This window comes from Amblyomma maculatum, chromosome 1 (assembly GCF_055883805.1).
Source record: "Amblyomma maculatum isolate TAMU_Amacu chromosome 1, ASM5588380v1, whole genome shotgun sequence".
Classification (NCBI taxonomy): Eukaryota; Metazoa; Arthropoda; class Arachnida; order Ixodida; family Ixodidae; genus Amblyomma; species Amblyomma maculatum.
In genome coordinates, this window is record NC_139344.1 from 401723414 (window position 1) to 401748006 (window position 24593).

General features: G+C 44.1%; 1 protein-coding gene across 1 annotated transcript; it reads left to right on the top strand.

The window, feature by feature from the left end:
* Positions 1–1864: 1864 nt before the first annotated feature.
* LOC146208710 (uncharacterized) lies at positions 1865–24214 on the top strand. Its single transcript, XM_084595932.1, has 5 exons — positions 1865–2021; positions 14955–15056; positions 15298–15395; positions 16063–16140; positions 23627–24214. Exons 1-5 carry the CDS (start codon positions 1957–1959, stop codon positions 23767–23769), a joined length of 486 nt encoding a protein of 161 aa, XP_084452058.1. The 5' UTR covers positions 1865–1956; the 3' UTR covers positions 23770–24214.
* Positions 24215–24593: the final 379 nt, after the last annotated feature.

The window sequence follows — 24593 nt, forward strand, 5'->3', positions numbered from 1 at the left end:
AACAAAACGACATTTCGGCCAGGAGAAGACGAAAGTCGAGAGAGCTGCGCGTACCCCGAACAGTTGTAGAGAGTAGGTGTAAGAATTATGTGGGGTTATTACCGTTCTGGCACATTTGGCAGTGCTAGCCCGCATCTTTCGCCGCGTTTTCTTGTCGCGCCATCGAGCGGTGAAAGAGAGAACAGCTTAGAGTTCATTACTGTTCATTTTTATATGTGGCGCCACGGAGGAGCTGGTGCCTAGTTTTGCTTGGCTTTCTGTTGCCCAGGAATGCTCGTGCGGCCCTGTCTAATGGACAGAGCGCGCATTACTCACCCAGTAAACAGGGGGACACGTGTTGACGCTTACTGTGCACAAGCTGTAAAATCAACAAATATGTAGCGGAGGGCCACCCACGAAACAACGCTTATATTCGCCCTCTTAGTCCTCTTGCAATTCACCTTCATGTACTCCATCCTGGTGCCAAGATCCCCTTCGCTAGAATGACAACAGAAGGTAAAATGATTTCGATTGGTAAGAGCATTATATTTAGTCTGCACTTTCATTTGAGCAAAGCAACGTTCGTTTATTTTTGGTAAAATGGCATGTCGGCTGTCACAACTAGGATAAAAGCAGGCTTCAATAATACAACTCGAGTTTCCATGATGTACTTCTCTGCCCAAAAACATTGATGTATAGGTGCAGACGCCTATACATTTCTACTGATGAAAGTGCATAGGCATTGCTCTTGGGGCCACTAGGGGATTCCGCCCACGGCGGCGTCAAAACGAGCAGGAGAAAGGCGCACTTGTTCAGACATGAATGGAACCTTTCTTGGAACTAGCCTCCTCAAACTGTATTTCAACAAGCATTGCGAACTCGCTTATTGAGGTCCCCTTTTTTTTCAGTCCACGCATCCTACTTTGCTCAGTAAAGCCCTTGAAGAGAATGGATGGCGGTTCAAACGACATGCTTTCGTGTGGGCCAGCTTGTGAGCATAGTCGCTACGATGATACATAAATCTTGTGCATCACATCATATTACTGAATTAGCGACTCCAGGCTTTGCCTGATTTAAATGCATCTCCCATATAGTATTCTTCTCCCTACCTGAATCGCCTATCCAGATATTCACCCACTGAGATGTGCTCACCAACTACGACCAAACGACTTGACTTCTCCTTTAAGAAGACTGCTGCACAGTCTCTGAGGCTCACTCGACGGAGGATCGAAAAGCTGACTCCGAAATCAATATCGGAGCAGACGCAATTGGAAAGCGTTAAATGTAAAAGCGAAGTACAAAACTAAACCTATAAGCGCAGACTTTTGTAATAAGTTTTATATTCGATTGATCATAATAGGCTGGGTTTCTCCGAGAGGCTCACCCTTACTGTCACTATTCTCTACAAGTGTCCAGTGCTGCGTCGCCTGACTTTACTGTCCCTGAACAGCACAACCACTCCACTTTTGCAACCCACCGTTATCTCTACAGTTTTTGGGATGTCATTCATATAAATGGACAGATGTACTCGTCTTAAGTATCTACAAATTTTGTACAAACGATGGAAATTCACTAGAGTAGAAAGTTTGTTAGAATCGGCAGTCCAGCCTAAAGAAATATACCTGAAGTTGTAATCTCTTCATTACTTTTTAGTAAATAAATATAAGACTAAAGTAAAAATACAAATGAAATAAGATCCACTATTTGGTATCATTTTTAAACTGGTATTTTAACCCCAGTAATGCGCTTCTTACACTTCTAAGCAGGAGCATATCGATGACTGCATTTTGTCTTTCCCTGTAATATTTTTCACCTTGCTCATGCATTCGCTGGTCCTTGAACGGCTTCATTTAAATTAAATTCGCTACTTTTTCCTTTCAGCTGCTGACTGTCCAGCCACTGGTAAAATATGGCATAGAAAATAATATTTTCGAGCCATTTTTGAATTTAGACTTAGAAATCTGGCGGTGCGTAACGATGGAAATGTTTGGCGAGAGGCCTCCTTTCCAGGCAGTCGTTGACTATGCAAACAATAGTAACTGGTGAGTACCGCAGAACCTATTGACAAAGTGTAAAAAGAATCCTATTTCTTTGCGTTGTAATGAGATTCCTGGCCAAAACTAACGTTTACCCAATTACCTAAAAATCAAGAGCCACAAACGATTTCTAATATTCTTTACCTAAACGGAAACAAGATTTCATTTAGACACCCTTCTTTCTTTTTCTGTGCTGTTGTCTAGGGTTTGACAGAGTGCTGTAACTCGTCAGAAACTGGCATAGTAAAACGACTTGTTGGCCACTAATTATTTGATAAAAACTAATATTAGTTGATGTTTCGGAACACCGGCGGTTTCCTAGTTGAGTGCTAACCAATAACTAGTAGGGGTTCGAAAATGTAAAAGTCTGAAGAGTCAGCTGAAGCCTTTTTACGATTGGCAAATAGCAAAAGGCTAGTTCCGCATTTTACTGTGCTTCCTAAACAGTAACAACCATAGTCCTCAGGACCCATGCAAACATCAGATAGCTTTGGCCGGCTCGGTTCTATTTCCCTTGAGGCAATATATGAGATGAGTCACTTTTAATGACGAACTGAGAAGACATTCTATAATGAATTAGATTAAGTAAGGGCCATCCACCAACTACTTTCTTATAGCCCAACGACAGCGAATTTCACGTAGATTTATTTCCTTGTAACCAAATTAAAGTACAGGTGCACTGCCCTGGATTGCCATGCTGGACTTCTATGGTATTATTTCCGGTAAGTGCAATTGAGGACTGAGCTTGGATACCGCCTACCTTGCTGCACTCAATACGATTTCATAGAGTGCCGAGTTATCAATTTCTTTTTTTAACAAAGAAGCTCGCTCCCCTAAAACTGTATCGTGTATAAGCAGGAATGATTAAAAAAAGAAAGTTTTCACCACACATGGGAGCATTCGCACGAAATCTGCTGTGACAAGACGGCCTGTAAATTTCTTATTCCATAGAATAAGCTATATCGCTACTTCATTGAAAACAGTCATTGTGAAGTATGTTTTGTCCTTGCGCGATAACATTACATCAAATCAACAACTATATAAGCACTCTTTTATACCCCTTTCTTCTAACTAACAGACACAAAAATAAACACTCTCAAAGGAGGCATAGGGTTGATTTACGAAAATCAGTTAATGAACAGAGTTGTCCTTGGTGTAGTTTTAAAACCAGGCGATTATTTTTATGGGGCTTATTGGAATATCACTCTTGAACAGTAATAATCCCTCTCTGCGTGCCTTCTGCTCAGAGTCACCGGTTTTAGCAATTTAGAATGATGTTTCTTGTCATTAGCGAACGTATTGCCAAGTACTCTGTCTCCCACTTTCTTGTAGCTGCAATAGTCATGTCTGCTACGATACAACGCGTCGTAAACGGCTACGTAGAACACAGCAAAGGTACTCGATGGGCGACTAAATATGACACGTCATCATATAGCTAAACTTATCAATCAACAAATCAATCTTATATTCGAGATTCATTTTCGAAGAGAACAACCAATTAGAAAAAGGACAGGTGGCGCGAACTTACGAATATACATTCACAGAGCATTATAGCGCCAGCCGACTGCGAACAAGAGGCATGCGGACATTGCTAACTAGACATGCGTATTTTGTGCGCAAATACTAGAACTCATAGCCGTTCTGTTGAATAAAGGATTCATGAAGAAAGAATTAGGATTTTGATGCCATTCAAAATATTCCTGCTATTATATTTTGTAATAATAAATATTTCTTATTTCTTTTAAATGGGCATTTATTTCGGGTACATCTTTATAATCGTGGCCTACTCTAGCGCACTTAAAATACATTTACCCAAATAAGGGATCAAATTCTACCTGTTCAGGAAACGATGCTGAAATTTGCGTCCTCAGGAAACGTACGGAATGAAGGTTTCTTAGCTTTCCTCTGATCTGAAGCTGACGAGAAAACGTTTTATGATAAAACCAGTGCGTAAAAATGCCACGAATGCTGTGCGATAAAATAAATCTATAAATTTTCTTTTCTTTACTGCAGTTGTGCACACGAGGGTCTCCTTAAAGAGAGTGGCTGCTCTGACGAGCTATCTTGAGGACAATTCCCGGCCATAGAGGAAAAATATGGTAGATCTAGCTAATGACTAGACCTCGTTGTTTTATTCAGATGGCATGTTTTATTGGTTTCTTATTTTGTAGCAGTTTCCGGGGTTTTCCAATATTTGCTTTCGTGCACACGTGGCCGCGATTTCATTTAGGCAAAACTTAAGGTATTTCACAAGAATGCTAAATTGAGCGAGTTGGTGCATTCGTATTTTAGGAAAACGTAGCGCAAAGAAGACAAGGACAAAAAAACACTCAAGCGCTCGTGTGTGTTTCCTTCTTTTTTTGTCCTTGTCTTCTTTGCGCTACGTTTTCCTAAAATTAAGGTATTTAATTCTGGTCAAATTGGCGTAGTATCCGAGGTGCTTCAACCTACCTGCTAGACGGAAAGGATGCATCAAAGCTACATGATATCTGCAGTCACCGCTAGCGACTATGCGCTATTAGTTTCCCTGATAAAATATAGATGACAACGATATGCTGGTGTTATAGTGGACGCTGTGCGATCGCAAAAACAACGACTGCCGATGTGCAAAAACAAGAAGCGAAGTGAAGCGCGCACAGAATTACATGCAAGCACATGAAAACTTACAAAGGGGCTCGTGGCTGTCACATTTGCCAATAAGTTAAGTCAAAAAATGCAAATGCCCGCAAAATAGAAAGAATGCAAGAATGAAAGAATCAGTTCTGGTTCAGGCAAGAGATTGATGATAAAGAGGGTGAAGCTATCATTTTTACAAGTGCAGCGAAATAATACTGAAGCGGTTAGGAGCCAGTAAATCTCACATCTGATTGCTTCGGTATTCCACTTGTGGTGAGTCAGTTTTTAACTGAGTGATTGTGTGCTAGCATGCAAATTATTTCTAACGCGATGGTTTTAAAGGTCACTTTGTGAGCGAAAAAAAAAACAACGCTGCTGAATCAAATATTGAGCGAAAGCATTAGCTTCGGGTAAGCGCGAGCGTTCTTAGCCTTCTTTTTTTCTTCTTTATCAGCCCACATATAAAGCCCCGCTTTAACCAAACCGTATGAACGTGCCTTAGTGACCTATAGGGGTAACTTGAATGCCAGGGTCCTAGCAGGCTGATTCTGACATAACCGTCCCATGTGAAACGAGAGACCTAGGTTGGCAGCTCCTTCCGACCGCTTGAATTGGTAGCCCAGCGCTCACCCTACTGTCACTTGGGGTGTGACGTCACAGCGTCACGTGGGTAAGATGTGGCAAACGGCCACGCTACGCTTGAGGCTCGAAACCTAAAATAGTATTGCTTTCGCAATAAAATCACGAGTAAGGTTCTGACAGGCGGTCGCTGGGATTTGCCGTGGGCGCGCACTGACTGGCCGTAAAGGTTCCTTTATGTTACCGTTGTCAGGAGCTACCGACTCAGGCCTCTCCATTCATAAGGAGGAAGATATCAGGATCAGCCTGCCAGGATATGTCATTTCACGTTACACCTGGGTCCTGCAGGCAAGTTCATATGGCTTGGTTGAAGCGGGTCTTTATATGTGAGGTAGTAGCCTACTCTAATTGTCATATCCTTAAAGGTGCAGCTTACGTGCACCTCATAGTATCTGAACGCACAAAAGGAGAAAGCAAAATTTCGTGAATAGCTGCCACGGATGTAAAGCGAAGGGAGCGGGAATGAAGTAGCTCCCCGATCTTTCTTGCGACAAGCATGTTTTGGAGGAATCGTAAGGAGACGTGATTGTGGAGTGGTTGTCCGGTGTTACAAAGCGAAGGAGTTCAAACTGTATGAAAAGACGCATATTTCGTCTAGAAATAGAGCGCTCGCTTTTTTTCTAATCGGGAACTGTCGATTATTTGGCATATTGTAAGTTTTCAGACAGGTTAGGCTAAAACACGTCGAACTTTAGTACCATCTGGCAAGCCCCATACTCCCAATTTTGACAATCCTTAACTTCAGCCCATTGTGATGTTCTCCCACCTCGGTTCTCCCACCTCGATATGGTAGAAGACCATTTGTGCCTCTTAAACGAGCTAAATACCTAGATTACTCACTGCTCTAAACTTAACTTCCTCACCTCCTGAGGTCCTCACTATTTTCTCACTAATAGATGACAGTTTGGTTTTTATAGCGACAACTAACTAAATAAGCGACCGCACGGTTTATTGCCGAACCATTGGTTGAAGGGAGATTCCTTCTTATCTTCGTACTGATTGTTATGCATGTACCGCCTGGGTGGCAAGTTTAATGAGTTAGTTTTCGTCGTCCCACCCAACTAGACAGGTTCATTTTGTCAATTCCTAAAAAAAGCTGGATTTGTCAAAGCTCAGACTTTTGGTACACTCTAGAGCAGATGATGCGCGCGGCACTGTGGTATATAGTCTGGTGTCTCCCGCACTGGAAAGCAAAAAAAAACTAACTTTTAGCTGCTGCACGCAACAGACAGCTGATTGGAAGAAAGCCATTTTCGCGAATGGTGGTGCAGCACGTTGCTGCAGACCTGCAGCATGATATGTTTGTGCTTATCGTCTTGGCTAACTTCGCCAGTGTGTAAAAGTGTAGTTGCAATTTCTATTAGAACAGTATTTACAATACAGTATATACATGGTAAATAGTATGCACACTGCAAGTCTCTTTAGAAATTATTTGTTGCCTTCTGGGAGAATTAATTAGACGAGATACGTGTACCTTCTACAGTTCTTCAAAAATTTTACGGAAAGGTGTATGGTCATAAACTTCTTTGTATAACCAGGCCGTTATCGGATCAACTCTCCGTGGCCTAAAGGGCTCATTTGTGCATGGGCAAACTAAGTGGTGGACGTTTAACCTTCGCATTTAAGAGTTCAACGCGCTAACGTTTAAACCTCAGTGCTTTGAAGAATATGGATGGATGTATAAGCCTTTGAATCAGGTGGTTCTCGCACCATCCTTGCGGCAGCGCCGTATGGTCGAAGGAATTTTCCAGTGAACGCCGAATCGCAGGTAAAAGAAGCTGAAATGTTCTTTTCTACTCGCTAAATTATTACTAAATTACGCGATGATTACATGGCATCCTCGAGGCAATGCAGATGAAGTTATGTGATGTTAGGAAGATAGTGAGAGACCGGAAAGCGTGGTGTGATATGGTCCATATGTTCACGAAGAGTCGGACACGACTGAACGACTGAACTGAACTGAAATTATTACTTTTATAATCAATTTATTTCTAGTGAAGTAGCTAAACAATAGCTGACGATCAAAACGCAATGCAGACATTAGGTTCACTTTATTCGGAGAGAAACAATGCTGTTCTGTGGAACGGTTGCGTGTTCGCTTTGCTCTGCGTAGGAAACGTAATCGACTCCGCGTGTCTCCGCGAAACTGTTATTGGTTTCTTACTTCTGAATTTCGCGTTACAAACACAACGCCATTACCGACTATTCTGTGATGGAGGGCTTGATCGCTATCGCGCCAAGAAGACTTGTTTTAAGGCAATCGCCTTTAATGTCTCAGACTGTCGGCCATCATTCTGTCACACACTTCCGCCATGGTATAGCTAACATTCATCCTGACTTAGCCACGCCGGGCACGTGAGAAACTTATCTTAATTCTCCTTATCTGGTGCTATGCGAACGTGGTTGCCATGGAGACCGCTGCCACCACTTACCTCTAAAGCTGTAAGTGAATAACTTTAGTTAATGGTTGATAGTGACCGGTGATAATAATTTGTAGTAGTTATTGATAGTCGCAGTGATAATGGTAATGAGAGATGACTCTCTATAGCCTCATCAGATAGCGACGTCATCTGCCTTGACTTGACGTCATGGCCAGATGGGACGCCAGCATCAAGTCACATTTGGTCATGACGTCATGTCTGGTCATGGACAATTCGGGTATATACGAAACTGACCCCGCCTGGCGTCAGATCCAGGGATCTTTGCTGCGTATGTTTTTTTTAGTCGATATTTATTTCCTCGGGGCATCAGTAGGATATGAGATGAAGGATGAATGAATGAAAAATAAGCCTATAGATTATCCCATTCAACTCCGGTTTAACGATACCCTGATTGAATCTACAACCTCCTGTAAATTCCTGGGCGTATTTTTCCGCAGTGACCTAGGCTGGGGAGACCATGTAAATTATGTTCGCCTGCAGGTAGCTCGATCAATTGGTGTGATCAATCGCATCAGACACCTGTTGCCCTTGCAGATAAAAAAACAGTTGTACTTTGCCCTAATTCATTCTCAACTGGTGTACTGTAATCTAATCTGGGGGACTTGCAACAAAACTTGTTCTGACAGACTATTTTCTTTGCAAAAAAGAGCTTTACGCGCTTGTTCCACAAACCCTTCAAACGGCGACCACTTATTTCACGCCCTACATATTCTTCCATTCCCTGTGCGCCATAAGTATTCTGTTGCTGTACATATCTTTCATAAAATTAAGCAAGACATCACATCATTTAGAAATACATATCTGAACAGAAATACCGGCTACAGTCTGCGTGTTACCTCTCTTGTTTCCACTCGCGCCCGGACTAACTACGGCACCCAACATACAGATACCCAAATTAGTATAGTATGCAATGCCTATCCTTCAATAATTGATGATGCTATAAACAGTAAAACTATTTTTCAATTTAAAAAGAAAATGAAGTTGCTTTTTTCCACTTCTTAGGAATGCACCAAATCTATGTGACTTGTAGTGCTTGTCGTGTATTATTTTGTTCACATTTTGTGTCGCGAATTGTAGCGTTACTGATGTACTTACCTTGTTTACGATGCCATGGTTCTTATATAATTTCTTATAATGCCAAATATTATCTATGAGATTTTTGTTTTCATTGGTTATGTTTTGTTTCGTTTTGTTTTTCTTGGTGAAACTTACCTTGACCTTGTCCATCCTTCTGCCATTGATGTGTGACCCGGGGTGAGGCCTCGTCAGGAAGAATGCCATCAGCTTCTTTCTTTTGCCTCTTCCCGTGGGCATGTTCTGTGTACATGTTTCATGTCCGAATAAAAAAGTTATTATTATTAAACTTATTATTATTATTAAATGAATGGCTCTTATCGACATGCGGCATTCGCTAGTAGAAATCGTTCCTAAAAGGCGTGAGAGAGGAAGCACGTCCGTACTAAACGTGTACAGCCTGCTAAAGAAAAGGAAAATTAAATTCTTCGAACTCCTCCACGGAGCGCAGAAGCCGCGGGCAAAAAAATACACTCATCATCGTAGGAGATTTCAATGCAGTCGCCAGGAGTTGAGAATGCCAGGAACAAGATATCAAGAGAAGAAGATTAGCTAACAGGCCGAATATATCGGCTACAATGTTATCACAGATTCCGCAGCCCTCACAAGAATCGGAAATAATGTGAGCATGGACACTTTCCCGGACCTCACATTCGTAAGGAAGACCAGGGAGTCAAGTGGGAAAACACGATAGAAAGCCTAGGCAGCGATCGCGTTATGCTTCGCGTGCGAATAGCACAGGACAGGATAACGCGCCAGACTGGACATGTAAAACTCACGAACTGGAACCCGGTTCGCGGGGCTTGTAAAAATTGTGTTCCCAACTACTGGAATAATGGAGCAAAATGCTGAGAGAAAGGCGAGACAATTGCAGAAAAAGTGTCAGGCGAACAACAACGCCCAATGTAGGGCACATTTTCCCACTATCAGAAGCCCCAGACGCAGTCTCACAAAATAATGACGGAAGAAAAAAACACAACAGTAAGCTAAAACTAAAGAGAGCAGAAGGTACGTAAAAAGCTGTGGAATACGCGATAGAACTCGCGAATCAAGATAGGGAAAAACCCATCGACTCGCTTAAGACGCACGGTCAGAGTCTCATAAAAGCACTAATCGATACGACCAAAATCAAATCAGAAAACAGTAAAGCCATCCACAGATTCATCCACTACTTCGAGAAATTGGGCACCGACCTCATAGAGAAATTATGAGTGAAAGTTTTCTGGGATCACAACCCCTCTCGATACCAAGGAACGTATCGTGGAGCCGAGAACGAGAGTTACGGCCCCTCTATAATTTTGGAAGAAGTATACGTGGCCATAAGAAACGTGTCCAGAAGTGGTGCAGCAGGAGCGGGCAGTATCGACAACTCCCTGACCCAGAATCTCAATGACTACCTCATACAAGACTTTGCAAGCTTATTTAACAAATGATTGGACGCGGAGATGGTTCCCGTAAGTTAAAAACACGCCAAATTTAAATGCTAAATATTGCAAAAAGCTCGAAATTGAAAATATCAGGAGTATGTCGCTCACGTTTTGTCTTTGCAAGTCTTACGAGTGGGTGGCGAAGCTAAGACTGCAACATAACATGGAAATAACGACCATGTACCCCATATTAAAACGGAAGCTTGGGCATGTTGGGTACAGTTCACTTGACACATAACGCTAAACAGACGCGTAGACAACCAGACAAACAGGACGGCCTCCGTCCTGTTTGTCTCGCCCGTGCTGTTTGTCTCGCTGGGTCTGTGTCTATTTAGTGCCATGTGGCTAGTGTACCCTACACCTTGTTCGGCTTCAGAGCAAAACGCTCGTCGCAGGGCGTACTCCTCCCAATAAAAGGTGTCCTCCGCAGCCTACCCGGAGCGAGGGAAGGTGTAATAATGGCCTTGGACGTCAAGGGGGCATTCAATAACGGCAGCCATGAAGCGATCCTTACAGGGCTAGACAGCGACTGCGGACGCAGAATCCACGAATACGTCAAAGCCTTCTTGTCTGAAAGAACCGCCACCAGCTGCATCGGAGACCATCGACTGAACGAAATCCACGCGCCCGAAAAATGGAACACCCCAATTGTCAGTCATCTCACCATCCTCTTCAATATAGTTATGATAGTCCTAGCTCAAAAACTAGGGAAGGTCGAACGCAATCAGGCACGTCGTGTACACCGACTACATAACAGTCTGGACGAACAGTGGTCCTTTCGTGGAGAAGGAAGAAAAACGGCAGGAAGCGGTCTCCTGTTTATAGCCATACCTCCGAGAAAAAGAGCTTGCATGCTGTACCGAGAAATCGGAACTGGTTCGAGTCTGGAGAGCAAACAAAACAGGACCGTCCCAATCGATGAGGAGCTGAAACTCACCGTCTACCTGAAACGAATATCTATACCGGAAAAGAGGATAATAATAAAATTGAGCATGTGGGTTCAGTCCAACTAACGTTGTACTAAAACTTTCATCCTGCTCAAAGCAACAGCTCTACAAGTCGCAAGCATGATCACTTCATCACCAACCATTATGGACGGGTTTGCAAGCAATCGTATGAACATTATTGCATGCAAAACTCAAATTATATGCTTCTCTAACTCGTTCAGAAAACGGACTCTTCACCGTTTATACATATTGCATAAACCTGACGGCATTTCCTGCTTGTGTACCGCGGGTTTATGCATCTCGTGTAAAATATCTTGGTTTGTTTTATTGAAGGTTATCTATCTGGGCATTCTCACCTGAACCATTTCTGTCAGATATGGTGCGCTGCATCCCAATTACTGTTTAACATTCGATTTTTTTGTCATTATTCGTGCGAAACACAATCATGCATGATTTGTGTAGCAATGTTTTAAGATATGTCTCAACAGTTAACCAGCACTCAGTAGTTACTCACTCAGGAGTTACCGAGAGCACGACATTAAATATTAACATCATTCGCAATCCCAAAACATTGGTAGTTGTTCAACCTGATCTGACCACTGGTGTTCCGTATTTTCTCATTTTTGTTGGTGCCACGTACATAAAACAGCTGGTGTTCATTTATAATACTGCTGTCGATGATATGAAGATAACGCTGCGTATATCTGCACGTTCGAAGCAGGGGCCTTTCAAGTGTGTGGTGCCAGCCCCTGTGCTGGCTGCTGTGGTTTATCTAAATTAGTTCTAGATTTCTTTCCTTTGATGCGTGTACTGACAATCCTCAAGGATTCTTTTCCGACAATGTCGCCAGCTTGATCCTGTACGACTCTGTCATGCTTAGGAGGATATCGACAAATAAAAATGAGAACATGATACGCATAATACTTAGGCAAACCTTGTCCTTGCCGTACAATAGGTAAGCCACTGTGGGCTTACCTATTGTAACAAAAGCAAAAGGACAAAAGGCTCCGTTTGAAATTTGCAATATAGATCAAGAGGAACTCACCATTTAGGCCAGAGTCGTGAACAAAACGACATGTGACCGATTGAGACTTTCGGTACCTAAGGCGTGAATTTGGCGTGGTTTTTAGAGCTTTGGGTGAATCTGTATTACGGTATGGTGTCACAGTGTGTGGCTCTTGTTCGAATTTAAGAATTTTTCAGGTCAATAAACGGCTCTACCAAATCGCAAACAACACTATTTATGGGGCTGTCTCAGAGAACTTAGATGAGAGTTCTAAACTAATTATGCAGAAATCTCTCTATCACATCTTTGTTCTTTAGTACTTATCACAGGAAACATTTTTTTTTAATAAATTCAAACTCCCTCAGGATATACCTAGAGTGTCGCACAGAAATGAACGTTTTACACAACCAAGGGTGTACACTAATTATGGAAAAAGGAGTCGTGCCTATTCCGTTTCTTATTCATTCAATTGATTACCAAATAAAATTGTACAGTTAACTTCTCTAGCTCAAGTTAAGCGAGAAGCACAAAAATGGTTGTTTGGTCATTCTACACAGCATGCTACGTGAAAATGTTTTTGCCATGTAGATGTACCTTTAGTTTATTATTGCTTATTTTGGAGTGGAGCACGCGCCCGTTGACTGCCGTGGCCCGCCTACAAGCGCTCCTGCGCTTCTGCGGGCACGAGAATGTACTCTGTATTGATGAATGGTAATAAAATTATGTATGTATGTACCCGGTATTGATTAATAGTAATAAAATTATGTGTGTGTGTGTGTGTGTGTGTGTGTGTGTGTGTGTGTGTGTGTGTGTGTGTGTGTGTGTGTGTGTGTGTGTGTGTGTGTGTGTGTGTGTGTGTGTGTGTGTGTGTGTGTGTGTGTGTGTGTGTGTGTGTGTGTGTGTGTGTGTGTGTGTGTGTGTGTGTGTGTGTGTGTGTGTGTGTGTGTGTGTGTGTGTGTGTGTGTGTGTGTGTGTGTGTGTGTGTGTGTGTGTGTGTGTGTGTGTGTGTGTAAGACTTTCTGTCAGGTTGCTTTTATATACGTCACTTCCTGTTGCGCGATTGCAGAATTGCTGAGACGTTAGGTTTTTACATGTTTCATTGCGAAAGCAATACTACTCTAGGTTTCGAGCCTTCAGCGTAGCGCAGTCAGTAGCCATGTCTTACCCACGTGACACTGTGACGTCACACCCCACGTGACACAGAGTGTGGGCTGGCAGGAGCTGCCAACTTGGGTCTCTCATTTCACCTGGGACGGTTATTTCAGAATCAGCCTGCTAGGACTCTGGCATTCAAGCTACCCCTATATGCCACTAGTGCACGTTCATACGGCTTGGTTAAAGCAGTGCTTTATGTGTGGGCTTGGGAAGAAGAAAAAGAGAAGATGAAGAACTCTCTCTTACCCGCAGCTAATGCTGTCATTCAATATTTGGTTCCGTGTGCTGTGCAATGTCAGCGCACGTTAAAGAACCCCAGGTGGTCGAAATTTCCGGAGTCCTCCACTACGGCGTCTCTCATAGCCTGAGTTGCTTTGGGACGTTAAACCCCACAAATCCAACCAACCAATATTTGGTTCAGCAGCGTTGAACCCTTCTAATTTTTTCAGACAACGTAAGAGTGCGCCTTAGCGTTTTGCTTCTTTTGTCATATTGAAAATGTTTATTTGAAAACAAAAATATGACTGTTGCATTATGTTTATGCTCGTATGCTAATTTCATGTGAATATCAAGATTTTATGTAATCTATACATAACAATCTCATAAGCAAAGCTACTCCAAAGGCGTTGAAAGCTCTTATGTAGCAATGACGTTGAATACAGCTCCGCGCATATTACTACGCCATCATCAAAGAATGCCGCCGTTTTGAAGACGCCAAAAGTCGCAACATAGCCCATTCATTTGCCCCGCCTTCCAAATACTGCTCCAACTTCTTCGTGTCAAAATTTGCCATTCCAACACCATCTAACTTCGACCCAAAATGTAACCCGTATCGTCCGCCGCAAACTCAAGGCCATCGCTCCCGCTACCTTGCCACCACATTTCACCGACGGTCACCACCCGGTCGTTCCCCTAATTCAGGCCGTTGTCCGCCAAGAGCTCGCCACCTTGGGTCTCAACTCCGTTGCTACTGTCAGCCCGCCTCCTGTCGCCGACATTCGCGCAGTTTATCCTGGTCGACATCCTTAAGACACCGACGTTCGCACAGCTTATCCTGGCCGGTTTGCTTATAACCCCGACGTTCGCAACCTTTACTCTGGCCGACCTGCCTATGCTGCCCCGCGTCGACGTAATCCAGACGAATGACGCGCATCCGATAACCGACCTATTTGTTTTACTTGCTCCTGCGTCGGCCATATCGCCCGTCATTGCCGAATTCGTTCGTTCCAGCCACAGAGGTCCCACCTTCCGCTCTCATCTATCTACGATGACCACTCTCGTTCCTTCTCACCTCGTCACGACTCTTCAAGCGCAAGCCACTGAAGCGCGCCAAGTTGCCCGTAGTCGGCTCCTCGCCTCTCAGACTTCTCAGAAGTCTGCCTACGATAGGCGACATCACTACGTAACCTATGACTCTGGGTCCTTGGTTCTTTTGTGGTCTCCTGCATGCCGCATTGATCTCTCAGAGAAACTTCAGTCCCCCTGCAGTGGTCCTTATCGGGTGGTGCGCCAAGTCACTGATGTGACGTATGAACGTACCCTTCTTGTGCCCGCGTCCTCCTCCTATCGCCCCACTACTGAAATTGTCCATGTTTCGCGCCTGAAGCCATACAAATTTACGCCTTCTTTACCAGTTTAGCGCCGGGACGACGCTTACACCGCCGGGGGACATGCTACGCGATGACGACGACGAAGTGTGCCCTCTTGCCGCGCGGAAGGGACAAGGTGAAGAAGAAGTGAGACAGGTTTCATATTCTTGCTGCTCACTGCTGTGCCAGTTCTAACTTTACTGTAAATACTTCGAGTTTCCACGTAACAATATAACGCGCTCGAAGTTACTATCCTAAAGTTGAAAGAACGAATTAGGCATGTAATACGTCCGCCTCTTTTCTATCTGCTACTGCGTGTGACCGATATTTCCAGAAGATGTGATGCGATTTTTATTTAATGTTTCGATCTATTTCTCTACTACAACAGGCATGGTCCCAGCTTTTACTATCTAACGACATCACGAACTAACAACTCAGGGGTAGATAATGTAATAGTATTTCAGGAAGAAGACAGTGGCTCTTCAGGTGAGATTCACTTCTTGTACAATCTATATTGCTAGTGTGACTAAATCTTTCTATCGCTGACTTCATATTTTCAGAATGCCAGGTATGCTCGAGAAAAACCACTGTAATTCTGGGAAATTCAATATGAGTTAAAACAATTCAATAACTTTGTCTTACCACTAAGGCTCCTCCACAATTCTAGTGTGTCTTGCCAAGCTATGAAGTCTGTTCAAAAATTAAGGTTACAAACAAATACCACGAGGAGCCCAGAAGCAGGAGCAGTGCCAAATTGGGGCAATTAGCCTTAGACGATCCATGTTCATAGTTTTTCAGCATTGTTTGAAGTGAACCGTTGCATCGACATCCAAATTTTGTACATTTTATAAACGGATATGAGCAGTATTCGCCTTGTAGGTTCCGTTCGTGTCAAAAAAGTGCAGCACATTTTTGCCTCTGAGGGTTAGTTCAGACTCTCTTTAAAACAGGCTCGGCGCAAGCAATAGTATAGCTAGAGTACGTCTACCATTACCTCAGATAATGTTCCTGAATTTTCTAAACTGGACTATTTATATGCATAGAGCGATACTGTGACGTATTCTTTAACTTACAATACTTACCTGTTAAACTAAGCTTTGCAAACGTGATCTTTGCTGTGACAAAAAATATTTCTTTTCCATGGTGACCTAAGAGAAGATTTCCTACGAGCTGTTCTTTGCTAATTACAAGTCCTGCTTTATTCTGGTATCCAGAACTGTGAATGGAAACGGTAAGTTTGCAAAAAAAGGCGCTATTTAATTTTCAAATATGACACAAATTATATGCAATATTGGCCAGAATGACAGTATCCAACTTCTTTACTATAACAGCGATGCACCACGGACGCTCTCAGAGCCCAATTCTTGTACAATCTTTCGTGGAACTACCCACCACAAACATCAGTTTACCTTTAGGTATGTTTCCGTAAGTTACGGAGGGAAGATTTGTCTGTTCGAATTAAAAGAGGTCAGGTACATTTAGAGTATATTGTCACGTCGGGGTGACAAGGCCGACGACACAAATGAAGAGTCGATGATTGCACTGAAGAAACTCTTTATTGGGCTGACTTGCGCCCGCAAAAGAACTAAGTAACTCGGCGGCGGCGATAGCAACAAACGTGCTTGTCGGTCGTCAGACAAAGAATGCTTGTCACACTCGTCAACGCTCAATTTAAAGGCTGCGCAGAACAACCTAGATAACGTCGCAAACAGCTACCAGCACGGGCTGGAACATTGTGGAAAGACACCCGAGTGGCCGGAACCTTCGAGACAGATCTCGGTGCATCTTGCGCTACAACAAAACTACGAAACAGATAAAGGTGTGACTCGAGACATCGAGCATTAACAAACAAAGATTAAGGAACTGATACGCGGTCCAGGATCAGAGTGATAAGCCTGTATACCGGCGGCTATTAAAAACAACAAATACTGCTTTTAGGTTTCGCGGCATTACTCCCCCCTTAAAAAAAACATCGCCTTGATGTTCCAAAACAAAGAAACTTAAACACTGCAAAGTTTAACCACCACAGATTCTTTAACACACGTAATATGGCTTCAGTCGTACAATATGTACAATTTCTGGGCGTGCGCTTCGCCGTTGTGATGCTGACGTTCCGTCGGGAATGACTTTATAGTCCAGTGGTCCGACGCGGCGAAGGAATTTGTACGGCCCAAAGTATCGACGCAACAACTTTTCACTTAATCCATGACGGCGAATTGGTGTCCAAACCCACACTTAGTATCCTGGATTGTACTCTGCGTGGCGTCGTCGTAAATTGTATCGTCGGCTGCCGGTGCGCTGTTGGTCTATAATACGCAGCCGTGCGAGTCGTCGGGCTTCCTAGGCACGCTGCAGGTAGGCGGCGACGTCAAGGTTGTCTTCGCTGGTTACGTGCGGCAGCATTGCGTCGAGCGTCGTCGTGGGCTCCCTGCCGTACACAAGCTTAAACGGGGTCGCTCTGGTCGTCTCCTGGACTGCTGTGTTATACGCGAAGATCACGTACGGCAAGATGGCGTCCCATGTCTTGCGTTCAGCGTCGACGTACATAGCGATCATGTCCGCGATCGTTTTGTTCAGGCGCTCCCTAAGGCCATTGGTCTGGGGATGGTACGCAGTTGTTCGTCGATAGCTTGTGTGACTATTCCAGGATGGCTTGCGTCAACTCTGCCATAAACGCCGTTCCCCTGTCCTTGATGAGCACTTCTTGGGCGCCGTGTAGTAAGAGAATTTGTTCGACAAAAAATTTGGCGACTTCTGCCGCGGTATTATTTGGTAGTGCTCTTGCTTCGGCGTAAACGGTGAGGTAGTGAGTGGCCTCGATGATCCACTTGTTATCTATAGACGAAGATGGAAAGGGGCCGAGGAGATCAATCCCAATTTGTTGAAAGGGCAGGATTGGGAGCGGAATCGGGTTTAGTAGTCCTGCTGAAGCGGTCGCTCGTAGTGGCGCATCCGGGTAGCCAAAGTCTTTTCGATAGTAGACGCCTGCGTTTAAAATTCCGCCACAGTTCTTGACGGATTTCGCTCAAGACCCGTAAAGAGCGACTCTTTAACTCCTCACAATAAAAGTTTCACTCGCTCACCTTCGGTCATATTAAGGTCGGCGCGGCGATAGAGGCGCTTCATCTCCTCAACGTACGCCAGGACAGGCTCGTTAGGAAGTTGAAGTCTTAACTGAAGGAGGGCCTGAGCTCTTTCCTTTCGGGCGACGCTTGAAAAGGCAGTCAGAAACGCTTCCTTGAAAGTCTCCCAAACCTTCATAGTTGCCTCATGACTTTCGAACCAAACTCGGGCATGTCCTTGAAGAACAAGGTAGACTTGCCTAAGTTTCGCGGCGTCGTTCCAGCCGTTGAATTCTGCCACACGATCGAAACGGTCTATCCAGTCTCCCCCATCTTCATCCGGTCGTCCATGGAAGCAGGGGGGCTCACGGGGCTGGACAAAAGCAAACGGTGCTGTAGGCTGGGCCCTTGTCAGCGTCGATGCCTTCCGAGATCGAATGGGGTCAGGCAGCAGACCGTGTTCGGGTTGTAGGCCTTGGAGTCGGCGGCTGGCTCGGTGACCTGTAGGTTGCCCTTCACTTCCAGGGTGACAGGAATAAGGCTGAGGTCTTCGCTTGAAGGATCTAGGGCAGCACCTCCACCAGATGTCACGTAGGGGTGACGAGGGCGACGACACAAATGAAAGGTCGATGATTGCACTAAAGAAACTCTTTATTTGGGCTGACTTGCGCCCGCAAAAGAACTAAGCAACTCGGCGGCGGCGATAGCAACAAACGTGCTTGTCGGTCGTCAGACAAAGAATGCTTGTCACACTCGTCAACGCTCAATTTAAAGGCTGCGCAGAACAACCTAGATAACGTCGCAAACAGCTACCAGCACGGGCTGGAACATTGTGGAAAGACACCCGAGTGGCCGGAACCTTCGAGACAGATCTCGGTGCATCTTGCGCTACAACAAAACTACAAAACAGATAAACGTGTGACTCGCGACATCTAGCATTAACAAACAAAGATTACGGAACTGATACGCGGTCCAGAATCAGAGTGATAAGCCTGTATGCCGGCGGCTGTCAAAAAACAACAAATACAGTTTTGAAGGTTTCGCGGCAATATTCAGGACAGCAAGGCTGAGGGATCGCAATCTTCCCGTTCATCAAGAGCTGGCGACGAAGGCAAAGCAAAAGAATTTGTGACTGCTGGCAGTACAGGTATATTAGAGCATATCAAAATGGCTCCTTATTACAGCTGTTTTGTCATATAGGATGCGAAGCCGAAACACAGGGAAAACCTATATATTAACCAGGCTACGTAATTCTTACATGCGCGCACATTTTCGTGATCGCGCAAGATAAAAATTACATTTTCTGAATTTACACGGAGTTTGAGCAACACTTCACGGAATATCTAATGACTGTTTCGATTAGGCAAGTTGACCTGTAAACTATTACCTATTCTCTGCGAGCTCTGTACGCCTGTTTGTCAACTAGAAACAAGAGTACACCTGCAGGTCATTTGTTTAAAGTCGATGATATCTGTTGCCTGAAGTTAGAGTCGACAGAAAGCAAATAATTTCAGCCTTTATAAATTTCGATTTGGTTCGCCTTAATGTTTGGGTTGGAAGGCCTCGCCTTGCGCAGAACGGGTCCGCGAGTCATGATCTCTCCAGACGTGTGATGCACCCTCAGTTATTCGACCAGACACCAGTTTACTCTTGACCACCAGATTACCAACACGAACTTAAGGAACGGAGCACGACATGCGGTGAAAGCTCTCGAAAGAGTCATACTATAGTTGTGGCTGAACGCCCTTTAGCGTATGAACATGGGTAAAAAGAAACACACTAGGGTGCTAATGTGACAAGGTTCTTTACACACGTAATGGCTGCAACGACTGCAGAAACCACGGCATTCATACAGCAGCCGCTCGATCGAAGCACTTATATACTCAGTGATACAATATTGTGCATTCAGTTGGTACATATTTCCTGTTCTGATATATTTAGTACATCGAAACGAGCCACGCCGGCGGCGGGCAGATACTGCGAGATGGCACCCAAGTAGCACTACGCTTACGATTATTATCCCTTGCGAACATTTCGGTCGCCCTTACCTGTAGATGGCCAACATTCAATGACAACAGGGCCGCCGTGCTTGAACGCCATGAATGCAGACGTTGTGTATAACTTGTAGCATGCGTGGTCGGGCTGCTTTCAGAAACGCAGTTGGGCAAGATGCAAGACAGTAGCGACCGTTTTTTACAGTTTTAATATTATCAAGGGAATCACATAGTGCTTTCGTATACTGGTATTGCCTCAAGGCTACCGCCTGCTTGAATGCAGCTATGTTTAAAGCGTCGGAAGAAGTGGGCGACAAGGCCGTCACCGCGAAGCGTCTTTCGCAAAGAATTAAATATCTCTCCGGCATTGAACATTATATGCTGTTTCATTTCCGCTTCCTCAGGCACTGTCTTCGGCGTTGCAGTATCAACCGGAGGTTTTCTCCGATTAACATATGGGATGAAAACAGTCAAAGAGAGCACGAAGCATTAATTTCAAAGTTAGCTTCTCTTCTTGTCGGCTCTTTTAAAGAAGCCAACAGTGAATTCCTTCCTAGTTTAGCTCTCGTGTTGCACAACTGGATTCTCTGAAATTTATATCTTCATACTGGAAATTTGCGCTTTGTTCTGGCATCTCGGGAAAATTCTCCAAGACAAGAAGAATCTGTGACCGCAATGGAAGACAGCAGCTTGCCTGTTGGGATTGTAATCACTACCTGGGAGCGATTATCTCTTTAATGCCAAGCAGTCGTCTAGAAACCCGTGACGAAAGGATGTGCGTGAGTAAGCGTTCGCCGTTAAAGCGATAATGAGAGAGCTATTTGAAGACGGTTCGCATGTTGCACACTGGACCATTGCCTGCTGCTACTCTGTCGCACCTATTTTCATTGTTCTGCATTTCCTTTTTTTGTACGACATTGCATGTCCCTAACTCCACGTATACTCGCCACTACATTTCCATTACTCTGAAGAAATTCCTTAGAGGACCTGTTTAGGAACTTGAAATGGAAGCACCTAGAAATAAAGATTCATAGAGAATGCCTCAGTAATTTACGATTCGTTGATGACATTGTCTTTTAGGCAGCTACGAGGATGAATCGGAAATTATTATTGTAAATCTAGTCAGGAAAAGCGATAGGCCTAAAAATCGACAAGCTAAGGATAAATGAATGTCGAACAGCCTTGGGAAGGGACACATGTTTACAATATGTAACGTTGTACTACATGTGGTAGCCGAATATGTCTACTTATGACAAGTGGTAACCGTATATCCGGGCCACGGAAGCGAAGTAACCAGGATAATTATTGTGGGATGGAATAGCCTTCTAAATGCACTCGCGGTGGCTAGGAAGGCGAGAGCATCAACGCATCCTATTGTTGACACTACAAAAGCGCCCCACTATACTAAAAAATTAACGAAAATGCCATTGTTGTCCACGTAGAAAATGTAAATCTGAAAATGTAAATAGCAGGCAACGCAATATTTTGACAAGGAAAACACGAACGACAGGTTTTGGCTTGCGAGGGCTGCGTCGTCCGCGAACGAGCGCAGCCTGGGACGTCGGGTCACTTCGTGCTCCTCTGCTCGCGGGCTCCAGCGATACAATCCGTCGTGTTAATCAGCCTTTATGGCCCAGGTTGAATGGAAGTGTGCCGTGGTTACTTTAGAGGAATAACGGACGGGCGGCACCGAGGGACTCTTCGGCGGCCTTAGCAGGAGTAAACGACGATAATAGATAATCGTACACTAGATTTCTTTCCCGGTGATAACCGTAATTGTCGGCATCTGGGTCTATTGTGACGACTGCAGTAGCAGTCGCAGCTCATCATAAAGAACCTGGAAGATATGACTTCGCCTCTCCTCTCGCTCACTAGCTGTGTCCTCGTGATTATTTGAACAGAAGACTTCGAGCTGTCGATCTTATAGATCTGGGAAGCCAAGGACTTTTAAATGGTAGCTGCTTCTTTGATAGACACCACCATGGTTTGAATCAGCCCGCCTAGAGGACCCGTAAAGATATACTCATTGATGCCTCGGATTACGAAGTTCACCGGAGTCTCTGATCTCACGTCATAACCGACATGCGAAACAGCCATTTTGATATATTTCACAGAACGAGAGCAGGGTCGTTAAGGGGTTCGAACTTTGGCTTGATGAGATACAAAAGCTCTCTCTTTTATTGTTGGCGCGCGTGAAAGCATTCATAAAAGTCTTGACGCCATCCCAGTCTGTCGCGAAAGCTTAGTTTATTTTATGCGACGTCCATGCAAATACCTGGAGTACAATATAAACATGCTCGCCATTAAAATATTTGTCTTGCCGGACGCTAAAAAAGGTGAAACAAGGCTCTATCATTGCTGTGGGGCCATTCTCTGTAAGTTGGGAGTCAGAATGCTGTGAGAAAGGCCCCAGGAGTGTGTGTCTGGCAGACTCCGTTGTCGGGAAAGGTCCTGTCGTCGGCTTGCAGCATGCCCACCAGATGTCTCTTTAGCGGCAAAAATGCTGTAGGAAAAATATACATCCTTTCGTAGTACTGAAATGAACGGTCTTTTAAAATTTTGCTAAGAAAGAGCTGAACAATAAGGCGGCAGCGAAAGCAGAAGCCTTCCTCGTAGGTCATAGAACGTAAAAAGGGCCGCTGCTTACGGCAGTGCTGAATTGTGTGGTAGCATAGAATTAACAAAAAAAAACATGAAATGCAAATTGGCAATATGGAAGCACGCTCATGTGCTTGAGAGCGTTCCAGATCAAAGTAGGCGGGTTGCAAAACGTCTGATGAAGTCGCTCAGGCGACAACGACCGTGAACAATGAAGTCTCCGCGGAATTACCTATGAATTTCAATGCATTGCAAGAAAAGTGTTTGGACCACTTAGCGGTATCTGTTCGCTATAAAAATAAACATAGACCAGATCGCGGCAATATAAGGCTTCTTTCGTCACACCATTGTTGAACTATACCACGAAGCATTGAGTTCTGATTCATTCTAAAACCTGCCTAGCGCAAATTTTGGAGCAGTTCTTCGTTTCATTTGTGTGTGTGAAGGGGGGGGGGGGGGGGAGGGAGCAGGAGAAGAAGCAGATAATTTTTGTTCCGTACTTATGAGCCTGATATGTTGCTGCTGTTTTAGCAGCTCACCTAAACCTCGTTGTGTCGAGCGAATCAAGGCACCTTTAAACTTCAACCAGTAGAAGAGTCAGGCAGGTTAGTGTAAACGCGCTCTACTCGTTGTGATACCCATACTTTCAACGATCTGGTAGAAAAATGCTTGAGATATGTAATCGAGCGAAACTGAGTGTATTGACTACGAGAAAGCACTTGGTTCAATCGAAACCGCGCCAATCAGGAAGGAATTGCGAAATCAGTTTGCATAAGGACCATATATGATAGTGCAAGGACATATATGCTGCGCTTCTGCTGGAATCATCGTTAATGAAACAATAAAATTCCAAACACGAAGAGTGCTAGGCAAGTAGATACGATCCATTGTTTACTGTTAGCTAAAAGTAACAGATTGGCTGGAAAAAAAGCATGCACGTAAAGAGCGCAGAACCTGATGGGTCATAATGGCCTGCCTGGAGGGCTCCAAAACATTCAGTAAATCATTTTTAATATTATATTCTAGTATCACATATTACCTAATATATATGAAATTATTTCAGATTGTTATCTCTTGACGAAGACTATCCAAACCTTTTCAACGGAATGTCCAATCCAGTTCGATGAAAGAGACGACGCCGACTGCTTCGAGCCGCTGAGAGAGTGTGCGACGTCTGAGGATAACGACGGCTCAGACTTCTCATAAATGCGATGGGAGAGCATGAACAAACTGCACACTGGTCTAAGCCTGCTCAGATAATGGTTATGTGGCCTCTGCCTTAGGGGGGTTTAAATTCATTGCAGTGCCACATTGTCACTCTTATAGCATTCAAATTTTATGTGCGGAACTCGTTGGACTGTAAATAAAGTGCTATAAATCGTTGATGGCCTGAACAACACGATACGTAAAAACCAGAAATAGACGTTCAAATTAGGACCGTTTTTGAATTATATTAGGCTTGTTCTACTAGGAACCAGGTTTAAAGGCCATTCATTAAATTGTCTTGATTAACTCGGAAGGAGAATGCCTCGCCTTCCACGACAAGGAATGGACTAATGGAGAGATTAGAAGACTCTTGGAAAACATTAAAATGGTTTGAAGAAAATCTTTACTGCAACAATGCTCCCTCTTTATTTGAAAGCACAGGATATTAACTAATAAAAGTGTGCCGACAACAGTTATTAGCGCTTTTTGCTCCCTCTTTATTTGAAAGCACAGGATATTTACTAATAATAGTGTGCCGACAACAGTTATTAGCGCTTGAGCGGATAGACAGTTCTCCGCGAGAAAATGAATTCAAAAAACAATGCCACCAAAAATTACAAAATGAATAAACAATTACGACTTGCTCTATATGTGCGTGGATAGCGAACTAGGCGGGCGAGGATTAAGCAAGTGTAAGTAGTTGCATTTTCTGCATTCTTTGCGACCTTAAGTAATGCAGTAAGAGTATAAGTGACACTTCGAGAAGCGCTGATAATGGCAAACAGTAAATTCTCCGTCGCCGCTTCGGCTTATTAGCGAAAAGC